At 36.6% G+C, this 19,823-nt stretch overlaps 1 protein-coding gene across 2 annotated transcripts in view; it reads left to right on the forward strand.

Annotated features, from left to right (window-relative positions):
• Positions 1-19,823, forward strand: part of LOC150081915 (ribosomal protein S6 kinase alpha-5-like) — a 624,627-nt gene that overhangs the window by 397,376 nt on the left and 207,428 nt on the right. For both annotated transcript variants that reach the window (XM_090379821.1, XM_090379820.1), the window contains exon 3: positions 4,269-4,487. In XM_090379821.1, the coding sequence (XP_090235947.1) occupies positions 4,269-4,487 (219 nt within the window). The remainder of the gene's footprint in view (positions 1-4,268; positions 4,488-19,823) is intronic.

Raw genomic sequence — 19,823 nt, forward strand, 5'->3', positions numbered from 1 at the left:
AAGGAGAAATACAGATTAATTATAGAGCAAAATTGTAATATGGAGTGTGATAAGTTTTACGACCAGATCTTAGACCAAAATTTGTTATGCAAAATAAGTTCATCTGAAAAATATTCTCAGTATCAACTTGATGTGCATTCCCCCTCCATGTCAACCAAAAAACATTTTGTTGAATATTTTTTTTCTGTCATTTCCAAACATTTCTTCTCCCATTCCATTTTGGCCTCAAGGAATTATGGTCAGCCTACTTACTCCAATAATTAACAACTCACTGGTTAAAAGTAAACATCCTGCAATCCAGGCTAAACCCCCCTCCCCCATAATTTGAATTTGTGGCCCTTAGTTCTGGAATCATTTATAACAATAAATGATTCCATTTTCAGGCCACACCTTGAGTACTGTATACAGGTCTGGAGGCTTCATTTTAAGAAGGATGTACAGCTGTTGGAACGAGTACAGAGAAGGGCAACAAAATTAGTGAATGGAAAAAAGGGTTGCTCTTACGAAGTAAGGCTTAAGTTTTGCAAATTACAGTGTCTGGAAACTAGGCACCTGCGAGGTGATCTGATTGAGATGTATAAAGTCTTGAACAGTTTGAGCATGCTCAATGCGGATGGAATTCTTCCTCTTGCTCAGAATAATCGCCCGAGAGGGCATAAATTCAAATTGAGGAAAGACGGTTGTAGGATGGATGCGTGGAAGTTTGCCTTTAGCCAGCGGGTGGTTGATTGCTGGAATGTACCAACTGTGTGGTACTACACTTAAAGTGGTAGAAAATGAAAAAGACCTGGGAGTAATTGTGCAGTCAGATATGAAGTTTTCTGAGCAATGCAGACAGGCTGCCAGGGCAGGTCATGAGGTTTTGTCAATGATATATAGGAATTTTGCTAGCAGGGAAAAGGAGGTGATTGTCCCTCTGTATAAGGCAATGGTCAGGCCACGCCTTGAGTACTGCATACAGGTCTGGAGGCCTCATTTTAGGAAGGATGTAGATTTGCTTGAGCGTGTACAGAGAAGGGAAACAAGATTGGTGAGGTGAATGAATGGATCCTCTTACCAAGAGAGGCTTAAGTTCTGCAAATTGCAGTGGCTGGAGAAATTGCAGTGGCACCTGCGCAGTGATCTGATTGAGGTGTATAAGGCCTTGAATGGGTTGAGCACACTGAATTCTGATGGGATCCTTCCACTTGTTCAGATTACGAACCTAAGGGGGCATAAATTCAAATTAAGAAAGGGCAGATGTAGAATAGATGTGCGGAAATTTGCCTTTAGCCAGCGGGTGGTTAATTGCTGGAACAAACTTCCATCTGTCGTTGTGGAAGCTGATAAGTTGAATAAATTTAAGGAGGAACTGGACAGGCATTTGGAGGGAATGGTGCGTGTTTTTTTTTTTTTTTTTTTTTAACTGATGCTGCATAAGCTCATACACTTGCTTTCTTGCATCACATTCCACTACTAATATTATAAAATTTCATCTGTTGTTGTAGAATTTGATAGCTTAGATAGATTCAACGCAGAACTTGACAAACATTTGGAGCGAGTGGATTGGTGAAATAAGGTTTTTTTTTTTTTTGGCTGATGCTATATAAGCTTGCTTTCTTGCATCATGTGCCTATGCTAATGCTAACAATGAAAATTTCACCCTTTCAAGAAGTTTGAAAGGGTCTTTTTTTTTTTTTTTTTTCTGGGTGCAGTCTCCATACCTGAATGCAGTATTTCCGATGTGGTCTCACACTTTCTTATACAGTGGTATTATGACCACCCTATTCCTACAAGCAAAGTTTGTTAAATCATTTTTAAGGCACCATGGGCCTTCTGTCACCTGTCTAATTTGCTCAGACAACTTAATGTTTGACTGTATCATGACTCCAAAATCTTTCTTTCTCTACTGTTTTCAGTTCAACCCCACAATGTGTACAAATTATTTTGGGGTCGCTATTCTTCTTGAAGTATAAAGACCATGCATTTTGATGCATTAAAATGTAGATTTTTTTTTTTTTTTTTTTTTTTTATGTGAACCCCAAACACGAGAGGTATTAGAACCTATAGTACTTAGTACCATGCTTGGGTTGGAGGTTGAGAAGACGAAAGAAGATATTTGTTGACATTGGACTTGAACTTGTGCTGTAGATTGTAATTTTCAGGAAATACATATGAAGGAAGGTTGTTCCAGAAAACGGCAGTTGAATGAATAAATGAGGAAGATGAAAAGTTGGTTCTGTGGGTTTGAAGTTGGACAGTAAATGGATGTTGGCTGGTGGCGGCACGTGTTTGAACTGTTTTGAAAGAGAGAGCGGGAATTATAGAAGCCAATTTCAGAAGAACAGTGCCCATGGAAGTATCTGTAGAAGAGGCATGCAGCAGAAACAGTACGTCTATGAGAAAGCGAGTGGAGAGACTCTGTTAGAGATGAATCATTAATTAACCTAACTGCCCTCTTCTGAATGGAATCAAGAAGCCTGAGAGAGGTTTTGGGGGCAACACCCCAGATGTGGGAACAATATTCCATGGCTGGGCGGATTTGCGATTTATACAGAGTGAGCAGCTGTTTGGAAGAAAAGTAATGCCGAGAGCGAAAGAGAAAACCAAGTTTTTTAGATGCAGAGGAAGCAATATTTGTAATGCGCTTGTCCCAAGAGAGATTAGAAGTCAGGGTAATCCCCAAAAGAGATATATCATTTTGCCTAGAAATTGGAGTGTCACTAAAGATAAGCATAGGAGCAGAAGAATACTTTTTGCGAGATATAAGACAAGACTGAGTTTTAGAAGGGTTGAAATCAACTAAGTTGTCTTTGCCCCACTGGAGAATTACCTGAAGATCGGCATTTAAGGAATTGGTAGCAGATTTTCGTGAAGTTGAAGCTGATTGAGCAGGACAAGGTTTCTCAAAATGGAAAGTGGAATGCAATGTGCTATCATCGGGAAAACTATGGATAGGATTTCCAGTCAATGGAAGAAGGTCATTAATATACAAGAGGAAAATAGTGGGGGAAAGAACTGAACCTTGGGGGACACTGGCATTAGTGGAGAAGTTAGAAGACAGAGCCATCTACCATCACCCTCAGTGAGCGATCAGAGAGAAAACTGGATAACCAATTACTAAAAACAGTTGGCAAACCATAAGATGGAAGCTTGTTACTACTTTTCTCACCATCTGTGAAGTCTATCTAAGTTATCCTGAAGAAGCTGTGCTTGGTCTGATCTTGAATTACTCTACTAATCTTGATATCATTTACAAAGTTTGACATCGTGTCCACTATCCCTTCATCAGTGTTATTTAAGAAAATCAAAAACAGGAGTAGTCTCAGTACAAAACTTTGAGAAATTCCACTTCTTATGTTAGTCCAATTTGAAGACTTAACTGTCGATTTTCCAAAAAACTTTATACAGTGGTATAAAGTTTACTATGCAGTGGTATGCTTGCATGAAGGTTAAAGGCAGTTACTGACTAGAAGGATATAGGGTTCATACAAGAAGAATTGAAGTTCTCCATGTAGTATAGAGAAGCAGCCAGGAAGGCAGATATGTCATTGAAAGGACAAAATATATATGTAGGAAGGCATATAGTTTTTTTTTTTAATAATTTACAAACTTTTTCATTTAGGGAGAAGAGGTTATAATTTTATTATATAAGTCAATATTGATATATCAATATTTGTATATGCTGTTTGTTTAAAACCATGTGTGAGTTTTACTGTAAGTTGTATATTCCTTATTACTTTTCATCTGATACTAATATAATCTACAGTATTTCATCATCTATATAAAAGAATAATAGATTAATCTTCAGAGTTGAGATTTTTGTCTTCTGTTATTAAATATTTAAATTGCCATGATAGTTGATATAAATTTCACGTTTGACCCTTGTATAATGCCCAACTGATCAACTGAATGAGTTTTCTACAGTTTACAGGTGAAAGCTCCTGATGAAAGAACCTGAGCACTGAAAGCAGTAAAAAATGGAAATTGCAGAGGATTGTTTACTAGACAAATTTTGTCTGAAGGCAGTACAGAATACTTGTACACTTCGAGTGGGGTTGAATTTAAAACAGTAGAGCAAGAAAATGATTAAAGAGTTATGATCCAGACAGACATTAAGTTCTCAGTTTAGTGCATACAGGCAGAAAGAGAATGTTATGTTGTTGAAATATCAAATAATTGTAGAGATAACGAGGCAGTACTTCCACTATTTATAAGAGAAATTTTTTCATGTTGTTTATATCTGTTAATTAATGCTCATATAATTTAAAAATATATTTTTTTTTCAGCTTATGGCAAGGTGTTCCTTGTCAGGAAAGTGGGTGGTCAGGATCATGGTAAACTCTATGCAATGAAAGTGTTAAAAAAAGCTTCAATTGTACAGAAACAGAAGACACTAGAGCATACGAAGACTGAAAGACAAGTTTTAGAAGCTATTCGTCAGTCTCCTTTCCTTGTTACTCTTCATTACGCCTTTCAGACTGATGCAAAACTCCATCTCATATTAGGTATGATGTTGCCGATAGCATATTTTAAGTGAATGGATGTTATATTTAATTTAAATTGATAGAATTATTGATAGGCTTACTGAGAAATGTAGATATTTCAAGGTTGAATATATTGGTAACAGCTAACCTCATACATGTGAAGTCTTGCAGATAGCGCTTATAGGAAAAATGTACCCAAGAACACCTTGATGTTCTAGGTTTTGATTGTTAGGTGCCTGTTCGATTGCACAGAGACAGAAGACCATTTAGAGCAATTGTAGAACAGTAAAAATATTTGTGGTTCTTATACCTGTCACTTACCATTCAGAATATAATTAAATGAATGAATCACTACTGCATGTCATAATTATGATGTTCTAGTGAAGCAATCTGAGTTAACTTGAGGTGGTGAAGCAATCGTGCCATCATCAGACATAATTGCTTGTTACTTATATCTAGATGGCCCTGCTCATCTTGGTTGTATGTGTTTTTTTACCACTCTTGTAGTAATGATGTTCCTCTACTGATTTCGTGTGACTGGTTGATATTAGCATTAGTAGAGGCATACGATGCAAGAAAGCAAGCTTATGCAGCATCAGTCAAAAAAAAAAAAAAAACTCCCATTTCACCCCTCCATTCGTTCCAAATGCCTGTCCAGCTCAGCCTTAAATTTATTTAGGTTATCAGCTTCCACAACAAAAGATGGAAACCTGTTCCACCAATCAACTACCCGCTGGCTAAAGGCAAATTTCTGCGCATCTATTCTACAACTGTCTTTCCTCTGGGCAAGAGGAAGAATCCCATCGGCATTGAGCTTGTTCAAACCATTCAAGGCCTTGTACACCTCAATCAGATCACCTCGCAGGTGTCTAATCTCCAGGCACTGCAATTTGCAGAACTTAAGTATTTCTTTATATGAGCAACCCTTTGTTACATTTGCCAATCTCATTGCCCTTTTCTGTATTCATTCTAGTAGCTCAACATCTTTCCTGAAACAAGGCCTCCAGCCTGTATGCAGTATTCAAGGTGTAGCCTGACCACTGCTTTGTACGGGGGATAATCACCTCCTTATCCGGGCGCCTCCGTAGCCAGGTGGGCAGGAGCAGCAGTGCGTAGCACACGCTTCTTGATTAGACCGGGGTTTGAGCCCGTAACCACCAGATACGGAGGATGCAGAAAGGTCAGGGAATGACCACCGCATATCCCCAGAGCAATATGGCCTTAGTTTCTAATGCTCCTAAAAACCAAGTAACAACAACAACAACAACCTCCTTATCCCTGCTAGCAAAATTCCTGTATATCATTTACAAGACCTCATGACCTAATCTGGCAGCCTGTCTGCACTGCTCAGAAAATTCATATCTGACTGCACAATTATCCCCAGGTCTTTTTCATCCTTCTCTACCCTGAGTGTAGTACCACACAATTAGTATATTACTCTGTGGTTACTGCTACTCGTATGCAGTACTTTGCATTTGTCAATGTTAAACTTCAATTGCTACCTGGCGCCTCCGTAGCCAGGTGGGAAGGAGCAGCAGTGCGTAGCACATGCTTCTTGATTAGACCGGGGTTCGAGCCCGTCACCACCAAATACGGCAAAATGCGGAAAGGTCAGGGAATGACCACTGCATATCCCGGAGCAATATGGCCTTAGCTGCTAATGCTCCTAAAAAACGAAAACAACAACAACAACAATTGCTACCTCTCAGCCTATCTGCCAAACTTTTCTAGATCTGTTTCCAGCAGCATACAATCCTATCAACCTTCGTATTGTTTGCAAATTTAGACATTAAGCCTGATATACCTTCATCAGTATCATTGATAAATGAAGAAAACAACAATGGGCCCAACACGGACCCCTGGGGAACTCCACTAATAACATTGGTCCATGAAGAACAGTGTCCGTTGATTACCACTCTGTCTTCTCCCACTGAATCATCCTTTTATCCATTGTAGCAACTTGCCCTTAATGCCATACTGCTCCGACTTGTGCAGTAATCTTCCATATGTCACAGTATCAAAAGCTTTCTAAAATCGAAGTATATGATATGAAAATTATTTTTTGCATTCAATTCCTTTGTGATAATATCATAGTATTCAATTTGTTTGGATACTATGATATCAAGACTTCCCCTTAACAAACCCATGCTGTTTTTGAACTATAACTGCAGTTTTTCCAGATGATCCTGCAGTGCTGCTTTAACCCGTGACTCCATTATTTTTTCTGTAACTGAAGTTAAACTAACAGGTGTGTAATTAATCTTGTCACCTTTCAATCCCACTTTGTGAATTGGGGATGCATTTTCTCATCTCCAGTCGGTGGGGGACCAGATTCAGATGTTTTGTATGCTAGTATAGAATTTGTATGGTATGAGATAATTGGAAGCAAAGGTGTAATGAGAGTGGGAGTAATCTAATCTACAGGCCAGGTGATCGTGAAGGTTATGACAAGAGCCTCTACATGCAAATGGAATGGGCAAGTAAGTGTAAATGTCTTATGGGTGATTTTAATTTGCCTCTAATTGATTGGAGCAAATAGGAAGGAAACTCCATATGGGGAACAAAATTTTTAAATCAACTAAGTGATTGTTATTTGTATCAACATGTCAGGGAAAGTACTTGAGAAAAGAATACTCTAGTATGACATGTTGATAGTACTAGGGAAAAGAATACTCTTGACCTCATCATCACCCATGAATCAAATGACATAATAGGGTTGACAGTAAAGTAACCAGTAGCAGAAAGTGGTCACGCTGTTCTACGGTGGATTGTGAAGAGAGAAGTAATGGTAGTTAAAGGCAAAGGAATGGGTTATAATTTCAGGAAAGGAAATTACGACAGCTTAAGATGCTACATGGCCTATATTAACTCGGTACACATCTCACAGAGAGCGAATACAGTTGAATTATGGTATTGCTCTAAAGTTAGAGCAATAAAAAGTACTGAAGCCTATAACAGCTACAAATTGATCTGTAATAGTGATGAAAGACTTGGACACAGAAAAAGTTAGGCTGGCAAAGAGTGGAGATAAGGAATTCTTCACATATGCAAAGAAGAGAAGGACAAACCAGATCAGACCCTTATGTATTGGATGTGGGATAGTATTAGATATCCCAGCTGATGTTTCAGATGATCTCAACAGTTACTTTGCATCGATATTTATAAAAGAAAAACCCTTTGTGTCAACGAAAAATTATGGGAGTGAAGTTGAAAAAAAAATGTAATTAATGATGTTGAAATTTCACATGTTTATTTAATGAAAAAACTTTCGTGCCTACAGGCTAGTAAGGCTCCTGGGGTTGATGGCATGTACCCAATAATCTTAAGGGAGGTGGCAAGTGAGTGCATTCAACCATTGAGTCTAATTATGAGAGCATCACTGGACTCGGGAGTGATTCCGTTGGATTGGAAAAGTGCCAATGTATCTCTACTATGTAAGGGTGGTTCTAAGAGTGAATTGGGAAATTACCAGCCAGTTATTCTAACTTCAGTAGTAGGGAAAATCATGGAAACAATGATCAAGGGTGTAATTCAGGATCATTTAGATAGAAATGGAATTCTGAAGGATACTCAGCATGGTTTTGTAAAGGGAAAACCATGTTTAACTATGATTAGCTATTTTGACAGGGTCACTCAAGATCTGGACTTAGGGAATAATTTTCAAATTGTTTATTTGGATTTCAGCAAAGCATTTGACTCAGTCCCACATGAGCGGTTACTTTATAAGCTGGAACAGGATGGAATCACAGGGAAAATCTTTAGCTGGATGGCTTCATGGCAGGAGGCAGAGGTTTGTGATAAATGTTTATTCCTCAGATTGGGGTGATGTAAAAAGTGGGATTCCCCAAGGATCAGTATTAGGACCACTGTTGTTTTTGATTTTCATAAACGATATTGATGAAGGGATAGAGGGCGTGATGTCTAAATTTGCAGATTATTTAAAGTTTGGTAGAATATTTAATGATCACTGCCAAAAAGCTTCTTCAGAATGACCTAGATAGGCTTCAGGGATGGTCAGAAAAATGGCAGCTATGCTTTAATCCATCAAAGTGTAAGGTATTGCACCTGGGGAACAGTAACTCCAAAATAACTTATACACTTGGTGTAGTTGAACTAAAGCCAGTAGTGGAGGAAAGGGACTTGGGTATTATGATACTGTCAGACATGTTCTCCAAGCATTGTAGACTGGCTGCAAGGAAGGTCCATGGTGTCCTATCAATGATTTATCGAACAATTGCTAGTAGAGATAAGGACGTCATAATCTCATTATACAGGGTGTCTCAAAAATATTGGTACAAACATTTAGGTGAGGTAGGTAACATCTAAAGGAATGTGAATCGCATAGGAACCCATAACCGGAAACGTCACGGGAAAGTAGTAGCAAAGGCACAAGAAGCAAAAATGACACAAGCAGTAATTAGTGGCAAACGTTTATTTGACATAATATTAACAATGGAGTACGAGATGGATGCATTTCATGATGTTATAACAGATGCTCGAAGGTTCCACCATGAGATGCGATGCATGTGTGACACTGACGCAGCATGGATTGCTTCACGGCAGGAGTCATGGATTGGCGGACACGGTCGAACACACCCGGAGTTTCTTTGACAGTAGCAGCAGTGCAGATGAGTCTCGCCACGAGATCCATTTCCGTCTCCACAGCGATTCATACACGATAGATTTGAGGGCCCACAGAAAGAAATCAAGGCTCGATAAATTAGGTGAGCATGGGGGCAACGGGTCCACCACGGCCAATTCATTGACGCCCAAAACGCCTGTTCAAATGGTCACGGACATAATGGGCAGGTGCCCCGTCATGTTGAAACCAAATGTTGCATCTCACATTTGCTGGAACATCGTCAAGTAACCCTGGTAGAATTTGTTCAAGAAAGATCCGATATTTAGCGGAGTTCATGCGGGATGGTAACAGGTATGGGCCGACTAAGCAGTCACCGACCATACCTGCCCACACATTTATTGCGAAGCAATGTTGTGTCGCATGGGGGCACACACCATGTGGGCCCTCTGCTAATCCATACACTAGGTGCATGTCTGCCAGCTCACAGTTCGTATATCGATGCATGCTCTTAGTGCGGCGACTACTGCTTGAATGAGTAAACCAGAAATTTTCCCTGCCGCAAACTGATGAACAGCGCCGTCTACCGACTTACGGTGACGTTTCCGGTTATGGGTTCCTATGCGATTCACATTCTTTTAGATGTTACTTACCTCCCCTAAACGTTTGTACCAATATTTTTGAGACACCCTGTATAAGGCTATTGTTAGACCACACTTTGGAATATTGTGTTCAAGTATGGAGACCTCACCTAAAGAAAGACATTGTGCTTGTTGAAAGGGTCCAAATGTGGGTAACTCGCTTGGTGTGATTGGCAGAAAGGTGTCCATATGAGGAAAAACCTCAAATATGTGGGTTGCAGAGCTTGGAAACTAGATAACTTAGAGGAGATTTGATTGATGTGTTTGTAGCTCTGAGAGTCATAAGCAAAATAAGTGAGGATGAAATTTTAACAGTTATAAATGATTGTAGAACAAGTGGCCTTAATTTAAAGTTACGGGGGAAGATGTTTAGACTGGATTGCAGAAGTTTTATTTTAGCCAGCGAGTTATAAATTACTGGAATAAGTTACCTATGTGGGTGATAGAGGCTAACAGTTTGGGGAAATTCGAATGTCAGCTGGATGCTTACGTATGGGAGGAGGGAAGCGCATAGGTTGTCTATTTTTTCTTTTCTCTTATTAATTTTTTTCTTATCATTTTATTTTATTTTTTTTTGTTATTTTATTTATTATTATTTTTTTTTGTTATTTTATTTATTATTATTATTATTTTTTTTTTTTGGCTGGTGCAGCATAAGCCATAGACTTCCTTGCACCATTGCTAATACTGATAAAGACATTATATGAGGTGTAGCAGTAAATTTCTTAGACTGGGGCAATAAAAAGAACATAGAGTTGAAGGATCTAAAAAGTGGTTTTATTTTTATTCAATGTAATCACCACCTGAATGAATGCACTTGTTACACCATTCTAAAAGTTTCTGAAAAGAGTCAGTGAAGGCATCCAAAGAGATTAGCATTAGTAGAGGCATATGATGCAAGAAAGCAAGCTTATACAGCATCAGCCAAAAAAAAATCCCATTTCACACAACCATTCACTCTAAAAGTTTATCTAGTTCTACTTTGAATTTATTTAAGCTATCAACTTCTACAACGACAGATGAAAGTTTGTTCCAGCAATCAACCATCTTGCTGGCTAAAGGCTAATTTCCAAACATCTATTCTACAAGTGTCCTTCCTCAATTTGAATTTATGCCCCTTAGGTATTGTAATCTGTGCAAGAGGAAGAATCCCATCAGAATTGAGGCTGCTCAACCCATTCATGGCCTTATACACTTCAATCAGATCACCTCACAGGTGCCTAGAATTTAAGCCTGTCTTGGTAAGAGCACCTCTTCGTTCTCATCACCAATCTTGTTGCCCTTCTCTGTACTTGTTCTAGCAGCTCTACATCCTTCCTAAAATGAGGCCTCCAGACCTGTACATAGTACTCAAGGCATGGCCTGACCAATTTCCTTATAAAAAGGAATAATCATCTCCATCTCTCTACCTAGCAAAATTCTTGTATATCATTGACAAGACCCCATGACCTACTCTGGCAGCCTGTTTGCACTGCTCAGAAAATTTCATATCTGACTGCACAATTACCCCCAGGTCTTTCATTCTCTACCACTCTGAGTGAGTTGGTACTTTTTTTCTGGGGTTACTTCTACCCATATGCAGTACTTTGCATTTGTCAATGTTAAACATTATTTGCCACTTCTCAGCCCATCTGCCCAACTTTTCTAGATCCTGTTGCAGTAGCATACTGTAATTAACAACCCTTCCAACCTTTGTATCATCGCAGACTTGGATATTAAGCTTAATATACCTTCATCAATATCATTGATAAATATACAAAACAACAATGGTTGATTTGTACAATTCCATGTTTTACACCTTGTTAGAAACCTTCACCACAAGCGCAGAATAGGCAGGGGCATCATTGTGCAACAAGGACCAGTTGCCTTTCTCTTGAAATTGTAGCATCACCAGGAGGTGTTCAGTAGTCGGAAATACCTGTACATAGAACACAGCATTTTCTCTCTCACTCTGATAAAATTCCTTGTGAATCCCATCCTGTTTGTGGAAAACATGATCAGCATTGTCTTGATCCTGGATATCTGTAAATTAAAATTTTTTTTTTTTGCCGATGATTTTGAAGGCCCTGATGCTTTGTCTCTGGGTTGTATTGCAATACCCACACTTATCTCCATCGACAGTACAGATGAGGAAATTGGGATTGTCTTGACAAGTCTGGATGAAATCTATGTGTGATAGCACTCTTCATTGCTTATTCTCATTTGTGAGGTTGCATGGCATATGCAGAATTTGATGAATCACCTCCTTTATCGTATTGAACTAAAAATTCTAACGGTCAAATGGTGATCTCTTGCCACAATTTCCTGAACTTTTTGCAATTCTATCCTCATTTTGAGAGTTTGATGGATACTCACTTCTTCAGTCATCCTCACATCTGTGTTTGAACTGCTTATACCATTCAAACACACTGGTACGACCTAATGTTTTGTTACCATAAACAGTTTTTAACCTTTCCTCTATTTCTGTTGCAGATTTTCCCAGTTGAAGGCAAAATTTGATATTCATTTGTTGCACATTTGCAAAATCGTGACATAGAATGCTAATGCTACTAATGAAACTTTGTTTTAACCTTTATACCTTTTAAACATTAATCACAGAAGCCTTGGATGCTTATGTGCCATTAAAAAATACTCCACGAGGAGGATTCCAAGTTGGATGAATAATTATGTTGCCAGATTACTTGAGCAGAAAAAGATGGAATGGAAGCGTTACAGAGCAATAAAAAGTAGTCAAGCCCATAACAGCTTACAAATTTATCTGTAACAGTGAAAGACTAAGATACACAAAAGGTTATGCTGGCAAAGGCAGATTATGAGAAATTGCTGGCAAAGAGTGGAAATAAGGAATTCTTCACATAAATAAATGCAGAGAAAGGACAAACCAGATCGGACCCTATGTATTGGACGTGGGATAGATACCCCAGCTGATGTTGCAGATGAATTCAACAGTTTCTTTGCATCGATATTTACAGAAGTAAAACCCTTTGTGTCAATGAGAAATTATGGGAGTGAAGTTGAAAAAAAAAATGTAATTAATGATGTTGAAATTTCACGTTTATTTAATGAAAAAACATTCATGCCTACAGGCCAGTAAGGCTGCTGGGGTTGATGGCATATACCCTATAACCTAAAGGGAGGCGGCAGGTGAGTGCATTCAACTATTGAGTCTAATTATGAGAGCATCGCTGGGCTCGGGAGTGATTCCATTGGATTGAAAAAGTGCCAATGTAACTCCAATACATAAGGGTGGTTCTAACAGTGAATTGGGAAATTACTAGCCATTTATTCTAACTTCAGTAGTAGGGAAAATCATGGAGACAATGATCAAGGATGGAATTCAGGATCATTTAGATAGAAATAGAATTCTGAAGGATACTCAGCAAGGGTTGTAAAGGGAAAATGAGGTTTAACAAATCTGTTTAGTTCTTTTGACAAGGTCACTCAAGAGCTGGACTTGGGGAATAATTTCAAAATTGTTTATTTGGATTTCAGCAAAGCATTTCACTCAGTCCCACGTGAGCGGTTACTTTATAAGTCGGAACATGTTGGAATCACAGGGAAAATCATTAGATGAATAGCTGGATGGCTTCAGGGCAGGAGGCAGAGGGGTGTGATAAATGTTTAATCCTCAGATTGGCATGATGTATGAAGTGGGGTTCCCCAAGGATCAGTATTAGGACCACTGTCGTTTTTGATTTTCATAAATGATATCGATGACGGGATAGAGGGCGTGATGTCTAAATTTGCAGATGATGTAAAGATTTGTAGAGTAGTTAATGATCACTGCCAAACAGAGCTGCTTCAGAGTGACCAGATAGACTTCAGGGATGATCAAGAAAATGGCAGTATGCTTTAATCCAGCAAAGTGTAAGGTATTGCACCTAGGGAACAGTAATTCCATAATAACTTATACACTTGGTGTAGTTGAACTAAAGCCAGTAGTAGAGGAAAGGGACTTGAGTATTACAATACTGTCAGACATGAAGTTCTCCAAGCATTGTAGACTGACTGCAAGTAGGCCCATGGTGTCCTACCGATGATTTATCGAACAATTGCTAGTAGAGATAAGGACGTCATAATCCCATTATATAAGGTTATTGTTTGACCACACTTGGAATACTGTATTCAAGTATGGAGACCTCACCTAAAGAAAGACATTGTGCTTGTTGAAAGGGCCCAAAGACAGATAATACACCCGGTGAGATTGGCAAAAGGGCATGTGTATGAGGAAAGACTTCTAATATGTGGTTTGCACACTTGGAAACTAGGGCACTTTAAAGGAGGCTTGATTTAGGGGTTTAAGGCTCTGAGAGGCATAAGTAAAATGAATGAGGAAGAAATTTTCACTGTTATAAATGATTTTAGAACTAGTGGCCATAATTTCAAATTATGGGGGGGGGAGATGTTTAGACTGGATTGCAGGAAGTTTTATTGTAGCTAGCGAGTTATAAATTACTGGAATAAGTTAACTTATTCCAGTAATTTACGTACTGGAATAAGTTAACTTATTCCAGTACGTAACTACCTACTTGGATGGTAGAGGCTGACAGTTTGGGGAAATTCAAAGGTCAGCTGGATAATTACCTACAGGAGGAGGGAAGCGTATAGGTTGTCTATTTATTTTTCTCTTATTAATTATTATTATTTTATTATTTTTTAAAAAATTTTCTTCTGTTTATTTTTATTTTTTATTTTATCCTATTTATTTATTATTATTATTTTTTTTTTTTGGCTGGTGCAGCATAAGCCATAGGCTTCCTTGCACCATGTGGCTATTGCTAATACTAATAATAATACTAATATTTTCAAACTGATCAAACATGACTGCAACAGCAGCAGTCTGGGAACTTTATTATCACACCTCATATGGCAATTGCAAACTGTCTTATCAGATTTAAATTTGCAATTAAGGAAGCAAATTATAGATTAAGTGATGAGTTTTAAATATCTGGGAATACAGTTAATTGGGAAGGAAGGCTACAAGGGGAAGCGTTAGAACAAGATACAAAGCATCCAGAATATCAGATGTCTGAAAAGTATAATATGAAAGAATAAATACTTAAAAATGTATATAAAAACTAGAATTTATAAGATCAATATTGTGTGCAGGGTAAATAAAAGTAAAAACCATAAAACAAAACAAATGTGTAAAACAAACCTTTTTAAGAAAAATTATAGTCAAAATCAGAGTGGATAAAAAAAAAAAAAAAAAGTGTCTTGGAATTTTCAAATACAGAAAACAACAGAATATATATAACTTAAGAAAGTTGACAGTTACATAAACTAGAGCGGCTAGACATTTAGAACAAAGAGAAGAGAATAGATTGGACTAATAAAAACAATTTATTAACAGAAGCCAAATCAGAAAAAGATAAATTGTAGAACACAGATTCTTGGTTGCAACTGATATTATAAAGAAGATTCTAATCTTTTTCTGTCGGAAAATTTAGGATGGCATTGAATGGGATGTGTTTTGTATAGTAGGAATAGTTTATACCATTAATTCAAGAGTTAGAGAAAAATTAAATACCAGTAGTTTGTGTTAAGTGATGAAGATGTAACAGAGCCAGCAAATTCACTTGCCACCTAGACCAGAGACAATTTATGTCCTCTGAAATTTTCAAAATAAAGTTTATTAATAACTTGTTTACAAGTATTGTGTGCTTAATATAGACAGAAAATTAAGCTAAATTTTCTTATGGTAGAGCAAAACTATCACAAAGTTATGATCTCAGATACCTGTAGGATAGTTTACATTAACTTTGTACTTTGAAATGGTTCTTGTCAAGATAAAGGTTAAGACTGTTTGGAATTTTAGTGGATAAATGAACAATTTATATAAGATCATAGTTAAAAATCCATAATGTCTAAAACCTTAGTATCAGCTGGGCCAGTACCTATGGTGTTATCCAGTCGATTCACATTGGTGTTTCAGAACTTGTTAATATTTTAGATAAAACATTATTGCTGTTATATTCATCGCTATGTCTCTGCTAAAAGAATAATTAAAATGAACCAGTTGTTAAAAAAAAAATTAGTGGTATTACTGGCCAGGTACCACTATAAAATGGAAACCAGATAAACTTAAAATAGTGTAGATGACTCTACAAATCATGTAGAACACTTTTTTTCTTTTCTTGGAAGTCAGTTCAAGCAAAGAAAGAAAATCAGAATTTTAAATCCTATAGAGTGGAAGAGTAATAGAATCAGAAAAAATTAAAGATAATGGGATGAACAGATTTTGAGTGAAAGGAGATCCAGGTTAATAAGTGGGACAAGGAATATCAGAGTTTACATATGCACAAGTACAACTTCTAAGATAGAAAGAATAGTAGAGCTTTTACAAAAATCAAACAAGTATTTAAGACAAGTGATAGTTATAATTCATTTAGGAAAAATAAACAGGTTTCTAAGACTGTGAATGGAAATGGATTTAATTGAGATTAGAATTAAGTCTGTGTATTAAGTGAATTGGGACATTTTGGGGGGTGGTTTGGGTTCTGTTTGACTATTTATTTTTCATTACGGTAACAGGAAAAGTTGAGGTTGGACATGAAATGTGAAGTGATGAAATTTTAGTAATACTGTACATAGGGCAATGGTATATCCAATTCCAACATGGAACAGCCTCACAAGTATCTACCTCCCCCCCCATACTTACTATATATGGACCTCCTTCAGTCAAAACTGGGAAAGTTATGGTCGATAGAAATCAGTTTTCAACCTGTGGTTTGCACAGTACTGATGATATGTACTCTGCAGCAAAGTAGTGTGATGGGGAAAAATAAATAACATTTACTCTATTACAAATTTTTTTTTTAGTACAAGAAAACTGGTATTTTTAAAGAGTGATACTCAAGTTAAAAAGGTTGAATATAAGAATATGTGCTAGAAATATCAAATGGTAGTACTACGTACTGAGCTTTCAAAGATTGGTCTCTCCATAATCAAATAAAATATTCCATCTTGTTAGGAACCCGATAATTGGAAATTTTTCACAGACAGTTCTTAATGCTTGCACTGTTATTGCTGTTTGAAATTATATTTCTTTAAACACGTTGTAGAGGAGGACAATTCAACATCTTTCTGTGGAGTCGTAACCTTGTGAAGTTATTTTTCATATTTCTTAAAATGAAATCTATGTCTGAGAGAAACAAAATTAAAGGCATTAAAGATAATCAAATATAGCTATGGATTTAAAAATGATGATAAACTTTTCATGAATCGTTTTGAAAAATTATAGTACTGAGAGAAGTGTATAACACCGAAGAGCTTATTTGAACAAAATAGTATTGATTTTATTATATACTCTTCATGAAATTATAGTTCAAACTGTAATTTTTGCATATGAACATGTTCATCCATATTATGCTCAAAGGAGGCTTCTGAGTGAGGGAGAATGGAGAGAATTCACAAGAATATTATTCAGAACATTTATTTACTTCATTTTCTGTATATTGGATCATTATACCCTTATGAATATATATATATCCTCCCCTACTTTCTTTATAGTGTAAACTAAAGGGTAAATAAAGTGTGCTTGATTTTATAAATATATATATGTATATATTATTCCTACAGAAAGAGTCTAGAAAAGTACTCTTTCTAAAAGGTGCTCTTATTTATATATTGTAATTAATTTTATATTATTTAGAAAAGTACTCTTTCTAAAAGGTGCTCTTATTTATATATTGTAATTAATTTTATATTATTTAGAAAAGTACTCTTTCTAAAAGGTGCTCTTATTTATATATTGTAATTAATTTTATATTATTGAAATTATAGAACAGATGACCTAATTCAGACATTCATGCAATTGCAATTCAGTGAATAAATGCTCTGAGATCATTGTTACAGTTTAATGGAAAATAAACAGTAAAGTGATTTTTTTTTTTTTTTTTGTATAATTTAATGATGAGATAAAATTTATGGTACTTTATCTTCTAAATTCATCTAGACAAAATCTTATAAAATACCATAAACAAACTTGAAGTTTACGTCTCTGTCCTAAATCCATCTCCTGGTGATGTCCTTATTTGAAATGAGTTGTTGACCTACATAGTTACCGTGCATTTGTATCAGCACAGTCTGAAAACAACCTGTTGCTCAATTGTAGCTTATGTACTGCTATCTGAACTTGACTTGGATTTTCTGATTGACCTGTATTTTCTGTAGGTCACTCTTTGCAACTAGTTTTATGCCGTGTAATAAGTTTTGTTATTAAACTAAAATAACTCCAAAAATTTGTTTGTGTTTTTAGTGTTTTTCTACAAAATTGATTCTAATAAGTGAAGTAAGTGAAGTAAAATAAAAAATAATAAAAACAAGATACAAATAATAAAATATTGAAGTTGATCCTTTTTTTATTATAAGCTTATAGTGTATCAGCAAAAGAAAAAAAAAAAACCAACCTTTTTTGTTCCCATCACTAATCTTATTGCTTTTTTCTGCACTCGTTTCAACAGATCCACATCCTTCCTAAATGCTGTATACAGGTCTGGAAGCCTTCCAGATCTGTATACAGCATTCAATATGTGGCCTAACCATTGCTCTTTACAGTGGGATGATCATCTCCTAACTCTCTGCCAGCAAAATTCCTGTATATCATTGATAAAATCCCATGAGTTGTTTTGTCAGTCCATCTTCACTGAGAGCACTGCATATCGAACTGCACAATTTCCCCCAGGTCTTTTTCATTCTCCACTATTCTGAGTGTGGTACCAAACAGTTATGTTATTCTGGGTTTACTGCTACCCATACGTAGTACCTTGCATTTGTCAATGTTAAACTTCATTTGCTGCTTCTCAGCCCACCTGCCTAATTTTTTTAGGTCTTGTTGCAATGGCATATCCTGATAACTTTGGCGCCTCCGTAGCCAGGTGTGAAGGAGCAGCAGTGCATAGCACATGCTTCTTGATTAGACCGGGGTTCGAGCCTGTCACCACCAAATACGGAGGATGCGAAAAGGTCAGGGAATGACCACCGCATTTCCTGGAGCAATATGGCCTTAGTTGCTAATGCTCCTAAAAACCAAATAACAAACAACAACCTGATTACTTTTATAAGTGTAAAAGGTAAAGGTAAAGTGCAGCCATTATCAACCCACTGCAGGATGGAAGCCTCCTCAACAATTCATGCTGAGGGAAATGGACCATAATCTGCCACGCTGGTCCAGTGCGGGTTGGCAGATCAACCGTATTCAGCAGTCAGGGGCTTGAACCCCGGTCTACTCAAAGAGCATGTGCTATTGCACTCCCACTCCTGACCACTCAGCTACGGAGGCCGTTAAGTGTAGTGTTTATTAAAGTTTTCGTGCTGTGCTGTTTCTTTCACAAATTCAAAATAAAGATTTAAAGTTAAATAACTCAAAGTTAAAATCACTTTAAATAGTTTCTAATTTAGTGTTAAAGTGCCTTTAGCTTTATTGAGTTAGCTAACTATTATAATCTAACTAATATAATATCTACATGATTATAGGTTATCTAACTAGTATAATCTGCAGAAATTACACAGAATAAAAGGAACTGTAGTCTGTTCACTCTTACTCTAATCTTGACCACTGAAATATATGTGGTCGATAAAAGCCCTTATTGGGCAGTTGTCAAGGTTCCAGTGTATTCTTTAAGAAACTTATCAGTGAGAGGTTATCATCTGCAGCTATTTGTTTATGCAGGTATTAAAATAACATGAACAGACTATAGATCAGTTATTATTACATAAGTCTTTATGAGAACTTAAGTTATTCCTTTAAAATAACTAATTAACTTTTAACCAATTGATAGTTTATAAAAGAGTAATGTTTTAATTTCACTGCGCGTACACAAACCGGACAACATATTTGCTCAACTTTTTTGCAATATACTACTGATTTCCTCGTGAATTTTTTTTTGTAATTGCTGAAATAAAACGCACATATCATCTGTAATTAATAAAATAAACAAATAGTAAAAATTTCTTATTCAATATTTAAGTTGCATAAATGTTTAAAGGCATTTCATAAATTTCAGGCTGTAGAAACCGTATAACTAAATTGTAAGAGTGCAAAGCATCGATTTACATAGCTATAAAAATATAAGTGAACAGGATTTGCAAATGTCATCGTTATTTGAACATCTTATATTGACTCCTGCAGTGAGT

This window comes from Mastigoproctus giganteus, chromosome 8, assembly GCF_048544385.1.
Source record: "Mastigoproctus giganteus isolate SK-2022 chromosome 8, ASM4854438v1, whole genome shotgun sequence".
Lineage (NCBI taxonomy): Eukaryota > Metazoa > Arthropoda > Arachnida > Uropygi > Thelyphonidae > Mastigoproctus > Mastigoproctus giganteus.